The 14,220-nt window shown below is 48.3% G+C and overlaps 2 protein-coding genes and 1 pseudogene across 2 annotated transcripts; 2 read left to right on the top strand and 1 right to left on the bottom strand.

The window, feature by feature from the left end:
* Positions 1 to 235: 235 nt before the first annotated feature.
* On the top strand, positions 236 to 1,207 carry TREX1 (three prime repair exonuclease 1). The gene has a single exon (XM_006873636.1). The coding sequence runs from the start codon at positions 281 to 283 to the stop codon at positions 1,205 to 1,207; it is 927 nt and encodes a 308-aa protein (XP_006873698.1). The 5' UTR covers positions 236 to 280.
* Positions 1,208 to 2,577: 1,370 nt separating this feature from the next.
* On the bottom strand, positions 2,578 to 8,060 carry SHISA5 (shisa family member 5). Its single transcript, XM_006873661.1, has 6 exons — positions 8,033 to 8,060; positions 6,868 to 6,959; positions 4,636 to 4,649; positions 3,143 to 3,258; positions 2,753 to 2,965; positions 2,578 to 2,657 (listed from the first exon to the last, which is right to left on the bottom strand). The coding sequence occupies exons 1-6, from the start codon at positions 8,058 to 8,060 to the stop codon at positions 2,578 to 2,580; spliced, it is 543 nt and encodes a 180-aa protein (XP_006873723.1).
* Positions 8,061 to 8,926: 866 nt separating this feature from the next.
* Positions 8,927 to 14,220, top strand: part of LOC102813373 — an 18,231-nt pseudogene continuing 12,937 nt past the window's right edge.

Raw genomic sequence — 14,220 nt, 5'->3', positions numbered from 1 at the left:
ATTACTGCCTGGTTTCGGTGAGTGCAGACCCCCCGGGGAGATAGGGAGGGGGAAAGGCTGAGGGTCCCCCTTCCCAAGTGGGTACCAAGGGAGGAGCCAAACTCATGTGAAGGAGAACCCCCCCAAACATATAAACCTACAGTTAAGAGGAAGTCACTCCACCCCCTGAGGCGGCTTTCTGCCCCCACCCACCCCCACCACTGATCATATTTTCTAGTGGGGGGCACTCACCCCCCACCCATACTCCTCCTCAGGCTCAGCAGCGGATACTAGCCACATCATGGGCTCACAGGCCCCATCTCAGGGTCCCATACAGACTCTCATCTTCTTGGATCTGGAGGCCACTGGCCTGCCCTTCTCCCAGCCCAAGATCACAGAACTCTGCCTGCTGGCCATCCACAGGTGTACTCTCGAAAAGCTCCTAACCCCCCAGGGGCCACCTCCACTGCCCCGCATAGTGGACAAGCTCTCCCTATGTGTGGCTCCAGGGAAGCCCTGCAGCCCTGCGGCCAGCAATATCACAGGCCTGAACACAGCCGCACTGGTAGCAAATGGGCGTGGGTGCTTCAATGCCAACCTGGCCAACCTGCTCCGAGCCTTCCTGCAGCGCCAGCCACAGCCTTGGTGCCTCGTGGCTCACAATGGTGACCGCTACGACTTCCCCCTGCTCCAGGCAGAGCTGACCGCACTGGACCTGGCCAGTGCTCTGGATGACACCTTCTGTGTGGACAGCATTACAGCCCTGAAAGCCCTGGAGCGTGCCAACAGCCCCTGTGAGTGCGGTCCAAGGAAGAGCTACAGCCTGGGGAGCATCTACACACGCCTCTACGGGCAGAGCCCACCAGACTCACACACGGCAGAAGGGGACGTCCTGGCTTTGGTCGGCATCTGTCAGTGGAGGCCACAGGCCCTGCTGCAGTGGGTGGATGCTCATGCCAGGCCCTTCAGCACCGTCAAGCCCATGTACAGACTTAAAGGCACCAGTGGGACCAATCCAGGGCCAGCAGCTGCCATAGCCACTGAGCCCCTCGGCACAGCCAGGAACACTAGTCCCAACCTTGGAGGGCAAAGGAGGCCCACAGGTCATCTTCCCATAGAGAGCCCTGGAACCCCAACCAGGGAGGGGCTGCTACTGGGCCTGCTGGCCTTCCTGACCTTGGCAGTAGCCACATTGTATGGGCTGTCCCTGTCCATGCCTGGACAGTAGGGCCAAGAAAGAGAATCTAATAAAAAAAAAATTTAAAAACCCAACAGCACTGAGTGGTCATTTGCTTGCTTAGGGATGGCAAAGGTGACAAGTTTCTGTATCTCCCCAGCAGGAAGCCTGAGCCCAGTAAAAGTAGAAAAGATCTTTGTCAAAATCACAGAAAATCCAAGTGTTGGATGGAAATGGTACACAGCCTAGTGTACCAACAGCCAAGACTTTTAAGAAAAGAGGGAAGCAATTCCAAATCTTTGCATTTATTATAAACAATGGTAATACCTTAAAACATTTCTCAGAAACACAGCAGCAGAGAGAAAGCTAAGATGTTTCTAGTGAAACAGGACAAGAACACTGAGTGAGTACTGGTGTCTGGGCCTAACAGCTAGCCACAGCCCCACCCACCTTTGGTCCAGCTGCCAGGATGAACTGTGGACTGAGGTGCAAGAAGCTGAGTATTTTGTGGTGCTGAGATCAGATTGCCCCTCAGCATCAGCCATATCTCCCTGCCAAATTCCAGGAGTTTCAGCCTCAGCAACTGTAACATGTTTCGAAACAACATGGGGTAAAATATTTGACTAAAAATAAAAACACTTCAGGGAGGAGACCTGAGTCTGCTGGTGGACAGACATCACTGTCCACTTATGGCAAGGGTTGGGGGTAAGCTAGGGCAAGAAAACTTCCCCAGGGGCAGCCAGAACTGGGGTGGACATAGCCCTCCATGTGGCCCTAGGGAAAGTGCAGGGACAGTCCTGGCAGACAGCTGTCAAGAGCTGAGAATGGTCTGGAATGCACCTGAGGGTTTTGAGATCACTGACCCGCACTGGACTCTGCACAAGCTTCAGGGACCTGTGAGACCTCTGGGATCAAAACCCAGTTCAGCCAGATCCCAATTCCACCTGCCTGACTTCAGCATGTGTCTGACTCTGAAAAGGGCACCCCACACCCAAGGAAGCCATGGCTTTCAGAAGTGGCTGGTCACTGCCAAAACCAGGACACAACTGAACACACTGGCAACGTCCACGGTTCTGGATACATCCTTACCCCCAGAGTGATGCTACCCTAGTACAACAAACCCATCCAGCCTCCCCAAAGTGTTCTAGAAAGAAGTCTTCCCACTCCCACTTTGAAATCTGCATGAGATTTCAGAAAGCACAGTTTAAATTCAAGACAGGATGAGAGCAGAAAGTTAGGTCCCAGCCCACTCTGGCAAGGGGTGGTCCCCACCTCGTCGGCATCAGATAAAGCTACAACAGATAGAGGGAGTACACACATACACACACAAACACACCATGGGACAGCAAAGAACCGTGCCAGCAGAACCATTCATACACACACAACATAGTCACAGTGGCAGCCAGAGACAGGGAGCATGCTCAGGGAACTGCCTTTGGGGGATCCATGTAGGCTGGGTTGTAAGGAGGCTGGCTGGCAGGGTAGGGCATAGCTGCACCTCCTGAAAACAGAGAGGACATGGTTAGCTGTGGGCAAGGCCTTTTCGGTGATGTACTCTGTGATGGACGCCGTGGGAGGCTAAGCCAAGGTACTCACCAGCTAATGTCTCGTGGTAGGCTGGTGGGCCCATGGGCTGGGCTGGGTAGGGTGGTGGATACTGCATCTGGTAAGGTGCTACCGGCATCCCTGGCTGGGAGGGCACAGAATGGTACCCCTGGTATGTCGGTCCAGGATAGCTGGGTGGCACGCTCGGAGGCTGAGGGTAAGGGGTATGCACCACAGTAGTGGCTGTGGTGGTGGTCACAACCGCTGCAAAGAGAATCCCAGTTAGGACCCTCCACCTCCTCAGGCTTTGAGGGCCAGGACTGTTGCCTGCCCTCCAGCTTAGCCAGAGCAGGGCCCTGGTCAACCCTTTCTGCCCCCTCACTCAGGGGTCTGCACTGCACATGGGCTCACTGCAGTATGGGTTGAGGTGGGCATACTTACGACGGGGTCGGCGGCACATCTTGTACAAACAGCAGCAGGAACAAGTGAAGCAGACGATGATGGTGACAATGGAGAGTACAAAGATAGTCAGGCCGATGGCCACGGTCGCCCCAAACCTGCCAGAGAAGCAGTCATGACCAAGGGCAACCCACACCTTATCATCAATAATACCCAAAGTGTAGCTTGAACCCCTTCTTTTAGCCCATTTCTTAAATGTGTAAAGTGGGGTTCTTTGTGAGTATATGTAAAACACCTCACCCAGGATCTGTTCCCCCTTGTTCCCACCCTCAGTCACACGGTGGGGGCAGTTCTTCCTCTCCATACACAAGTCTTGTCTACCACCATCGATCAACAGATGATCCTCCCAGCCAGACATATATGCCATTTCAGTAAAAAACTCAGCACTGGATGAGACAGACCAATCCCTTGCCTCTGGGAACCCATTGCCCTGAAGGAGGCAGCTGTTAGCACAAAAGGACTCAGGAATTACAGGGGACAGAGAGGCAGAGACTTTCAGGAGATAGGACGCCATCATGTCCTGAGCAGGGGACATGGCATATAGGGAGCACAGTGCCAGGGAAGCTACTACCCTTGAGTGTCGATGACAGCCGCCACTCACTACAAGTCTGCTGTGTGCTAAGCACCCTGCCAGATGTCCACACATGCCCCTGGGTTCCACACCCAGCAAGGATTACGGGCAGAGTAGAGGGCCTGCTCTGTGAGAAAGCTGGTCCCAGGCTGGGACGCCCACCAACATGGACTTTCAAAGGCAGACAGCACTTCTCACTCTCCTCCCAAGTTCTCAGAGTGAGGCTAAGGTTTATTCTAATAAAAGGCAAATGTTGAGTAACTGCACCAAGCATGATTCACACATGAAGATGCTTTGTCAGCTGCCGGACATCCACCTCCCAGAGGCTACTGATCAGTGTGGGTCCCACCCTGCCCAGTCCAGGGGCTTCCACTCATCAGCGCACAGAGGCACAGACTGAGACAAACCTCGGGGCAGACCCACACACACCAGATTCAAAAGTGTCAACCACATTTGCAGAACAGCCTTCAGAGGCTGTAAGGCCCAGGTCAGGTTCCTGGGCGCACACAGGTGTCTTCCGACCCAATGGAGGCAGCCCCTCCCTTGCTCCACCTCCCCACATGCTCCTCCCCCACAGGCTCTCCGCTGGAGAAACACACAAATACACACAATCAATGAAAGACACCCATCGTTCTCAGTCTCTGTCTCTCTCATGTATCTCTCTCTCCCTTGCTGTCTCACACACACACACACACACACACACACACACACAGTATGGCGCCGAAGCTCACCCCATGTTAGTTTCCGCCTTCACCTTGTATTCTCTCCATCTTCAGCCTCAATCTCCTCCCCTTTCAGGAAAATGAAAATTAGCGTCCTAAATCCTCCCCCAATCCTGACGTCACAGCAGGAAGTCAGATACTTGGTCCCAGACAACACTTTCTTAAAGGCATCGCAGAGCTACCAGGCTTCCAGCGGCTAAGAGGGAAACAGGAGTGGCATAGGGGACGCCAAGGTGCTCAGGCTGTCTCCCCAGAACTGTGCCTCTAGCTCTTTCAAGGACTGGCTTCTGAGTTGCAGCTGGTCCAAGCCCCAGCTCAAGCAGCCAGCTGTGCTCTAGAAGACCTCTGCTCTTCTCCTACTAGCACCCACCAAGCTACTAACCCACCTGGTCAAGCCGATGTAGCAGCTTCCAGGCCCTTTCCCATGTGACCTGATGTCAGCCCGGGTTCAAGTTCCTGCTGGTCTTAGGATCACACAGGATCTGCTTTACAGTTACTTGTTACACTGCCTGTGTGTGGATCTTTCTGTACTTTTTGTATGTAACTTATCGCAAACAACAAAAGGAGAAAAAATAATACAAGAGACAGCAAATGGAGGGAGAAAAAAGTCTCCTCACCACCTAGCGAAATTTATAATAAAGTGAAATTTAGTTTCTAATTAAATATAAATGAGATAAAATTCCTCACTGGACTCACCAGGTCCTGTATGCTATAGGCCTTCTGCTAACTGTCTCCTGCCCTCAGTCACATTCCCTCTTTTCCTTCTAGTTTCTGAAAGCAAATTTTTGCTTCAGGGCTTTTGCACAGCCCTTCATCTATACCTGGATGGCCTTTTTCTCCTTCCTCAGACCCCCATCCCCAGCTAGTTAACTCCTGCTCACTTTCAGACCTCAGCTCAAATCATCACTTCCTCTGAGACACCTTTCCGACCACAAAGATAAGGGGCCCAACTTCTGTACAGAATCAAATCTCTCACTCTATAAACATCCTCCTTTTTGTGAGCATTTGATTAACAGGCATCTCGCCTCCAGCTGTGGACTTCCTGGGGGCACAGGTCTACTTTAGGCCATCACTGCACCCACCCACCACTCAGGGATCCCCTAGGGCAGCACCAACACAACCAGACATAATGTTCTAAGAATGTGCTATAGTTGGGGGATGGTCTCAGAGTGTGGCAGGGGCACATGGTCAGCCCAGGCCACAGTACAAATGGAACCATGCCTCCCAGAGACCAGGACTAAGGAAGCCATGGGGCCTCCCAAGGCTGCGGGGACTTCTGTATCACAGAGTTGGGAGGGCCAAGCTCAGAAGGATTAGGCTGAGAGAAAGGCAAAAGCCCAAAAGCAAACTAGCCCTGAGCAGTTCTGGTCAGGGCACTGTGACCCCCCTGGTGCAAAGCCTGCACCGCCCCATTCCTCAGATCTTGGTGAACCCTCTTCTTCCTGGCTTCCTCCATCTCTCTGAACCAACCCTTCCTCCCATCTCCTGCCACTGGTGCTGAGACGCTGTGGATCTCCAGTCCTCCATTCTCATCTCACCCAAATCAAAGCCCTTTGCCCCAAACCTGCCTGTATGGAACGAACTATATCCCCCAAAAGTATGTGTCAGGTTGACTGGATCACAATTCTCAGTGATTTGGCAGTTATATCATAATCCCCAGTGATGGGCCCTGATAGCAGTAAAAGGATTAAGGGTGGGCTGCACCAACACTAATCCCACCACAGCCAGGATCCCAAGTAGGGGAAGCTGCCCAGCCCTGGGGTGTGGTCTACACCTTTTACTTACAAGAGAGAGAAGTGAGCAGAATGCAGAGGGACCCACTACCATTCAGAAACCAGAGCCGGGAGTGAAGTGTGTCCTCTGGAACTAGAGACTCTGCACTGGGAAGTTTCTAGATCCAGGGAACGAATGATGCCAAGATACATGGCAATCTCCAAGCAATACTGGGCTTACAGATGCTGAAAGGAGACAAGAACCTTCCCACAGAGCCAGCAGAGAAAGCCTCCCACTGGAGCCAGCGCTCTGAATTTGGACTAGCCTCCTAAACTGGGAGAGAACGCATCTGTGTTACAGCCGCACTAGATGGCTAAGACACTGCCCCACATCTCTCACCTCTGTGCGGACTGAACCACAGCAGCAGAAACCAGGACACCCCGCCTTCGTCACCTCCTCAGCCCCCTTCCTAGCAGGCAATGGTCAGTGGCCAGTCTCCACTATCCTCTCTCTCCCCCTCAGGCCCAGTCTCCCTCACCTCAACTCCTGTAACCAGGACACCATATCACCTGCCCGTGGACTGTCTGGCCCCAGCCCTCTGGCTGAGCTTTCCATCCACTCACAAAAGTCTGAGTGAGCTGCTTCCTAAAACACCCCCATACTGCTCAAAGCCCCCCATGCAGTGTGCACTGTCCACATACCCACTCCTGGATCCTGACCCCGGCTGCGGTCAGAAGCTCCTGTGGGACTGTCTGAAAGTCACCTTTCAGGACCTTGCACAGGAAGGGGCTCCCTGGATGAGGGACAGAGGCTCATCACAGCCTCAGACCGGCTCAAGGAGCAGAACCAGCGAGTAATGCAGAGTAGGAGGCCCAGGCACAGGGTGCTAAGGAGAGGAACAAGGTGTTGAAGAGGGAAACACTGAGGGAACACAGTGGGGAGGCGACAAGCACAGGCTTTCATCCCTCCACTCCCTCCACGGCTGCCAGTAAGCTCAGACCCAGGTACACAGGGTGACAAGGGGCTGAATAAGAACTCCAAGGCCTGGAGCCCAAAGTCTCTTCCTACAAAGCAGCTAGGCCTGAGTGGGCTGTTGTCATCGACTGAATTGTATCCCCACAAAATCTGTATCAACTTGGCTGCATCATGATTCTCAGTGATTTGGCAGTTCTATGATGATTCCCCATGAAGTGATCTGATGTGATAAATCAGTAAAAGGATTCAGTGTGGGCTGCAGTACCCTAAATCCCATCACAACCCTGATCTGATATATGCAAGTTTCCCAGGGGTGTGATCTGCAACATCTTTGATCCTACAATGATAAAAGAAAGAAGAGCCAATAGTGAAGTGCAAGAAAGGTTGGGCCAACAGATGCTGAAAGCACACAAGGACCTTTCTTCAGTCAGCACTCTGAATTCAGGCTTCTAGACCGAAACTAGAAGAGAATACATTTCTGTTTGTTACAGCCACCCACTTGTAGTATGTCGCTGTTACAGGAGCAGTAGATAACTAAGACAGCTATCTTCCAAGACGGGATTCTATATCCACCAGGGCAAGGGGCAGACAGTACAGGGAGTACACGCTAGCCAAGATGTAGCTGTGTGTGGAGCTGTAAGTTCATGCCATGCACGCGAACTGTGTCTCACATCTTCCAGAGTGGCAGTAAGACAGCAGGACCTTGGTCAAGAGCCTGGAGTTTGGGAGGCTGGGTTGTTCCCTGGCCTTCTGATCTGGGAACCTTCATACAGTAGTCTTGACCCACAAACCTTGGCACAGAGACCATGGCATCATCAGTTGTCTCAATACCTTTGCCCACTATCATCACCCTATAACCATGCACCCACCCCAGCTGCCCATCACCAGTACCGTCCACCACCATCACCTCAGCAGTCATCTTCGTCACCATCATCCTCACTACACACCCACCTCTGTCACACCATCACCTCATTCCTGCCATGGTCGCCCCATCCTCAGGTATTTGCCACTGTTGTCCTCACCACCAGTGCCCCATCACCATGCACTTGCCATCACTTACTATCACTTCATCTCCACCACCATCATCATGCCTCTATCAGCACAACCACCTGTCACCATCATTCCATCACCATCACCCATCAGTCACCTACTGCTCACCCCACCACCTCAATCAATCTGGACCCTACAACTTCCAACCCCAACCACAGTCACCTCCATCACTGCCACCTCATCACACAGATGAAGAAACAATTTCCAAGCATAAGGACCAAGAGTCCTGGTGGTCAAAATGGTGACAGATTCTCCAGGACCCCAACCGATGATTCCTCACCATCTCACAGCCCTCCCCGAGCCCCCTGATCCCACTGTCACCACCACCAGGAAGATGTGTCCAGCCTTTAGGCCTTATTTACCCTGGCATGGGGTCACTGGAGTGAGTCCTCAGCGTCGAGGCCAATTGCCCCAATCTCTGGATCATGTTGTCCACACTGCAAAGAGGGAAACTCATGATGAGCACATTCAAGCCCCACCCAGCACACCGGCAAACAGCAAATACTGCCTTAGAACACACAGGAAGCACGCCCAACAGCAGACCTGCTACTGGGCCTCACAGGTGCAGTGATACATGCCTGGAAAGGAAACTCAGATCAAAGTGCCACAAAGTTCAAGGGCCAGAAGACCAGGCGGTGACTGGCTACCATTACTGACCATTTTGATAAAAAATTCTATAGAAGATGGAAAATGCACTAATTTCAAATTCTCATAGACTCCAGACTTTCTCGAGCCATGGGGGCTAGGTGAATCCCCAAAACTACTGTTCTGAGATCATCTCTAACTCTTACACCAAAAATACACCCTGAAGTTTTCTTAAAATCACACAACAGTTTAACATAATTCATAAGAATGTCTTCCTTGAGCATTGTGCCCTCACAGGTCATCAAACTGACAGGGACAGCTCAAATCACTGGGCTAGGAACTTAGGGGGCACTGAGTTTATATTAATGGGGGAAACACAACTCCAAAAAGGAAGTGAGAATGACTGTGCAACTCAAAGAATGTAAACAGTAAGACTGAACTGCACATGCAGAAACGGGTGAATTGGTGTGTAGACTTGGTATGCATATTCTCAGCAAAAACAAAAATTTTTTTAAATTTTTAGCACAGAAAAAGGAAGCACCAAAAAAACCTTGGTAAGCTATAATTAGTAAGGTACAAAAAATACTGTACATTAAATACGAACCCATAAAGCAATCAAGAAATATGTAGAACTTAATAATAATGAAAATATGCAGGTCAAAACTTGTGGAACACAGTTGGAGGGAAATTTGAATCTTGAGTACCTTAAATGCATTTTAGTATACTTGTTTAGACAAATGTATTAGAAAAGAAAGCAGACCAAAAATAAATGCAATAGTATTAACCTCAAAAAGATGAAAAGAAGTCATAGAGCAAACCTAAAAACAAGGGATTAATAAAAGAAAGTGCAAGACAAAACAGAGAATGAACAACAGTCACAGAAAACAACAGAGATTAATAAAACCAAAGCTTGTAGTCCTTTATCAAAACTAATCTGAAAAAAAAAAAAAAAAAGGGAAATGATGCAAAATGAAAAGGAGGAAATAATTTTAAGAACAGAGATTTAAAAATAATATTCACTTTATGTGGATTCTGATTTAACAAACCAACTATGAGAAGTCAATTTGGAAACTGAACACAAGCTAATATTGAAAACTATTAATGAATTAATGAGCTCTGGTAACGTAGTGGTTACAACTCGGGCTACTAACTTCAAGGAGAGCAGTGTGAAACTACCAGCTGTTCCATGGAAGAAAGATGAGGCTTTCTGCTCCTATAAAGATTTACAGGCTCAGAAACCCTATTCAGGGTCGCTATGAATCGGAACCAACTCCACAACACACCACCACCACCACCAGTAATGAATTACTGTTAATTGTGCTAAATGTGTTATTGATGTAATAATTACATTTTTTTAAAAAAAGAAAGAAGCTTTATTTAGCGACTGTCATGGATTGAACTGAGTCCCCACAAAATGTGTCAACTTAGTTGGGCCATGATTCTCAGTGACTTAGCAGTAATGTAGTGATAAAATCTGGCAGCTATATAATGATGTAATCGTCTCCCATGATGTAATCTGATGTGATCAATCAATCAGTCCGTTATAAGGGAGTTAGGGTGGGATGCAACAAAAACCTTACTCAGATCACAGTCCTGACCCAATCAACATAAGAGGAGCTCCCCTGGGGAACTTTGTCATCTTTTATCTTGCGAGAAATGAGAGGAGAAAGAACCAGAAGGAAGAGCCAGGAGTGAAGCACATCTTTTGGACTGAAAGTCCCTGCACTGACCACCTCCAAGATCAAAGACCAAGGAGATCTTTAAGAAACACTGGGCCCACAGATGCTGAAAGGAAACAAGGACTCTCCTCCTAAACTGTCAGTCAACAAAGAAAGCCTTCCCCTCAAGCTTGCATCAAGATTCTAGCCTCCGAAACTCTAAGAGGAGTCCAGGTATGGTGCTAGGGGTTAATGTGCTACAGCAAAGTCACTTTGAACTGCAAGGTTGGCGGTTCAAGCTCACCAGTTGCTCCTCAGAAACCCTGTATGAGGTCACTATGCATCAGAACCGACTCAATGGCACTTAACAACAACAACAACAACAAACTAAAAGAGAATACAATTCTACTGTGACAGCTCTAGGTAATTAAGACAGATCTTAGTACTAAGAGTGGATTGTTTCTAAAGGCTTTTGATTGTTTGGATCATGACAAGCTATGGACAACATTGCGAAGTATGAGTATTCTGGGCTCATGAGGAATCTGTGCCTGGACCAAAAGGCTGTTTTTTAAACTGAACATGTGAACACTGAATGGTTTAAAATTAAGAAAGATAAGTGTAAAGGTAGATGTTTTGTAGCAAAAGGAGGGGAGTGACTGACTTTGCAGTCTAGGAGCGGCGGTCCCTGGGACCATCAAGGGAGAAGAGCAGAGAGCAGGACCCTACCCAGAGACACAGTGACACCAGAGATGGAGGCAGATGATGACATGGAGATATGGAGTGGCTGGGGACTTTAGAGAGAAGGGCTGTGTGCTGACGACAAAGGGGCAGGCTTGTAGTGTATACCCTTTGGTTGGTTGATGATGCATGGAGGGGATTGTAACCATGGCAATGAAACGATATACGATAGGACGAATGTAAAGCTAATGTTTTCCCATGTAAAGTATCACATAATTCACAATAAAACATTTTTAAAAAATTAAGAAAGGTGTGTAACAGGGTTGTATTCTTTCACTATACTTATTCAACCTGTATGCTGAGCAAATAATACGAGAAGCTGGCTTATATGAAGAAAAACGTGGCATCAGGACTGGAGGAAGACTCATTAACAACCTGCGATATGCAGATGATACAACCTTGCTTGATGAAAGTGAAGAGGACTTAAATATTTACTGATGAAGATCAAAGAACACAGCCTTTGGTATGGACTACATATCAATGTAAAGAAAACAAAAATCCTCATCACTTTACCAATAAACAATATTCTGATCAACGGAGGAAAGATTGAAGTTGTCAAGGACTTCATTCTTCTTGGATCAACTATCAACATTCACGGAAGCTTCAGTCAAGAAACCAAACTCCGTGTATTGCATTAGGCAAATCTGCTGCACAAGACCTTTTTAAAGTGTTGAAGAGCAAACATGTCAGCTTGAGGACCAAGCCATGGTATTTTCAATAATCTCATATGCATGTGAAAGCTGGACAGTGAATAAGGAAGACTGCAGAAGAATTGATGCTTTTGAGTTATGGTGTTGGAGGAGAATATTGAAAGTACCATGGGCTGCCGAAAGAACCAACAGATCTATTTTGGAGGAAGTGCAGCCAGAGTGCCCCTTGGAGGCCAAGATGGCCAAACTTCGTCTCTCATACTTCAGGCATATTGTCAGGAAGGACTAGTCACTAGAGAAGGATATCATGTTTGGTAAGGTGGAGGGTCAGAGAAAAAGAAGAAGACCCCCAACGAGATGGACTGGCCAAGTGGCAGCATCGATGGACTCAAGTGTGGCAACAGGAGTGAGGCTGGCCCAGGATGGGGCAGTGTTTCTTTTGCTGTGCATAGGGTCGCTGTGGATCTGTACCTACTCGATGGCACCTAACAACAACAATAGTAAAAGCCTAGTAGTGAGGACTCAGAATGAAGTGAGGAGATTAGTAACACTAGAGATGACACAGACAGTAAGAAACAGTAGCAAAGAAATGGCAACAGCAGAAACAGGAGACCACATGAGATGTCTGGGAGCAACCTACAAGCAAGAGAGCTGAGTGCCTTTGGGCAGGAAGCTTCCTAGCAGAGTGAGGGGCCTCCAGGTACTTGTTGACAAATGAAGCTAGGCTTGCCAATCCAGAGTGAGAAATACGAGTGCATTCGGGCCAATGTTTACTGGTGGAGTGGGGTGTCTCTGGGACTTATGGGTAAAGTCAAAGAACTCTGTAACCCTTGTCCAAGTAGGGTAGAGGCTGAGCCAGCTCAAGACACTTCAGGAGCAGAAGCTGAAAAGACAACAAGCATGAGAAGCAGAGATGCCTTAGTCTCAAAGGGTAAATCACAACCTCTGGGACTTCAAAGGGTAGGGGAGGGGGCACAGGTTCCTAGGTTTCAACTCAGTTTCAGAATGAAGGGCTATCATTCACAAATGCCAGGGGGATGGAGCTAGATCCACTGCCCAAAGTTGAGGAGGTGGTTCAGACATGCTCAAAGGGCACAAGAACAGGGCCTGCAAAGGCCAAGGGAGTCACCATTCACAGGACTAGAATGGGCCTGCCCAAAGCCAGGGGAGTACAGTTGTCATCCCAGTGGGCCCGGAAGTCAGAATGGAAGCACAGAATTGAGAAGCTTGCACAAGAATCCAGAAAGTATGGCCCATACCCATAATCTAGAGGGCAGGACCAATGCCTAGATGGTCTCACAGAATAAAGGATTATTGCCAAGTCTCGAGAACTGATGTAAATTGTTCTACTGGGTTTTTACATTGCTTGCTTCCCCTTATATCTCTTTCCTCCAGTTTCTCCTATTTCTAATGAAAATGTCTTGTTTGTACCTGTTCCACCATAATATTCTGGAAGCATATATTCTAGATTTAGATGAAGAGAAATTTTGTCCCCAGCTGGAATTTGGACACTGGGTTGATTTAAAACATTTGGGATGATATGATGGGTGAAAGTGCTGTGGCAAGGGCATGAATTTTGTTAGCGAAATGGTGGGATGTCATGGATTGAACTGTGCCCCCCTCAAAATGTGTCAACATGGCTAGACCATGATTCTCAATGGTTTGGCAATTATGTAATGTGGTAATGATGTAATCATCTCCCAGAATGTGATCTAATGTGTACAGCTAATCAGCTGAAAGGGGACTAGAGTGGGATGTAACATCCTTACTCAGGTTACAGATCTGATCTAATGATGTAAGGGAGTTTCTCTAGGGTGTGGTCTGCATCACTTTTTATCTTACAAGATTTAAAAGAGAGAAGCAAGCAGAGAAAAGGGGACAACGTCAGTACCACTGGAAATAAAAAGAAGAACCAGGAGCAGAATACATTCTTTGGATCTGGGGCCCCTAAACTGAGAACCTCCTAGGCCCATGGGAAGACTGATAACAAGACACAAGATCTCCAAGGAACACTCGGCTCACAGATGCTGAAAAGAGACAAGGACATTCCTACACTGTGAGCCAACAGTGAGAAATTCGATACTCTGAATTTAGCCTTTTAGACTCCTAAACTGTGAGAATGTAAACCATCCCTGAGTGTGTCTTTAATAAGTCTAAATCTAATTTGTAGGTATATCGTAACAAGAACATACACTTTTTTCTTTTTCTTTTTTAAAACCTGCATTCTGGTTATAGAATTTATTTTATCCTCTTTGCTTTTCAATACACTTTATCCATTTGTCAACCAGCTTTCATATCCCCTTTTTAAAAAATGTTTTAGGCTGAGCTGTGAAACAAGCTTCATCCTCGAAGGGCTGTTTTCAAAAGACCAAACAGGACTATAGGGAGGATACTTTAA

This window comes from Chrysochloris asiatica, unplaced genomic scaffold (assembly GCF_000296735.1).
Source record: "Chrysochloris asiatica unplaced genomic scaffold, ChrAsi1.0 scaffold00246, whole genome shotgun sequence".
In the NCBI taxonomy this organism is placed as follows: domain Eukaryota; kingdom Metazoa; phylum Chordata; class Mammalia; order Afrosoricida; family Chrysochloridae; genus Chrysochloris; species Chrysochloris asiatica.
This window is presented reverse-complemented; position numbering and strand designations above follow the sequence as displayed.

Excerpts from the sequence above, each read along its gene's own strand:
- TREX1 (XM_006873636.1), top strand. The coding sequence starts at position 281 with ATGGGCTCACAGGCCCCATCTCAGGGTCCCATACAGACTCTCATCTTC.
- SHISA5 (XM_006873661.1), bottom strand. The coding sequence starts at position 8,060 with ATGACTGCTGAGGTGATGGTGGTGGACG. Across the intron at positions 6,960-8,032 it reads TGAGGTGATGGTGGTGGACG|GGAGCCCCTTCCTGTGCAAG; the intron begins GTACTGGTGATG and ends TCCCTCATCCAG. Across the intron at positions 2,658-2,752 it reads CTACCACGAGACATTAGCTG|GAGGTGCAGCTATGCCCTAC; the intron begins GTGAGTACCTTG and ends CTCTGTTTTCAG.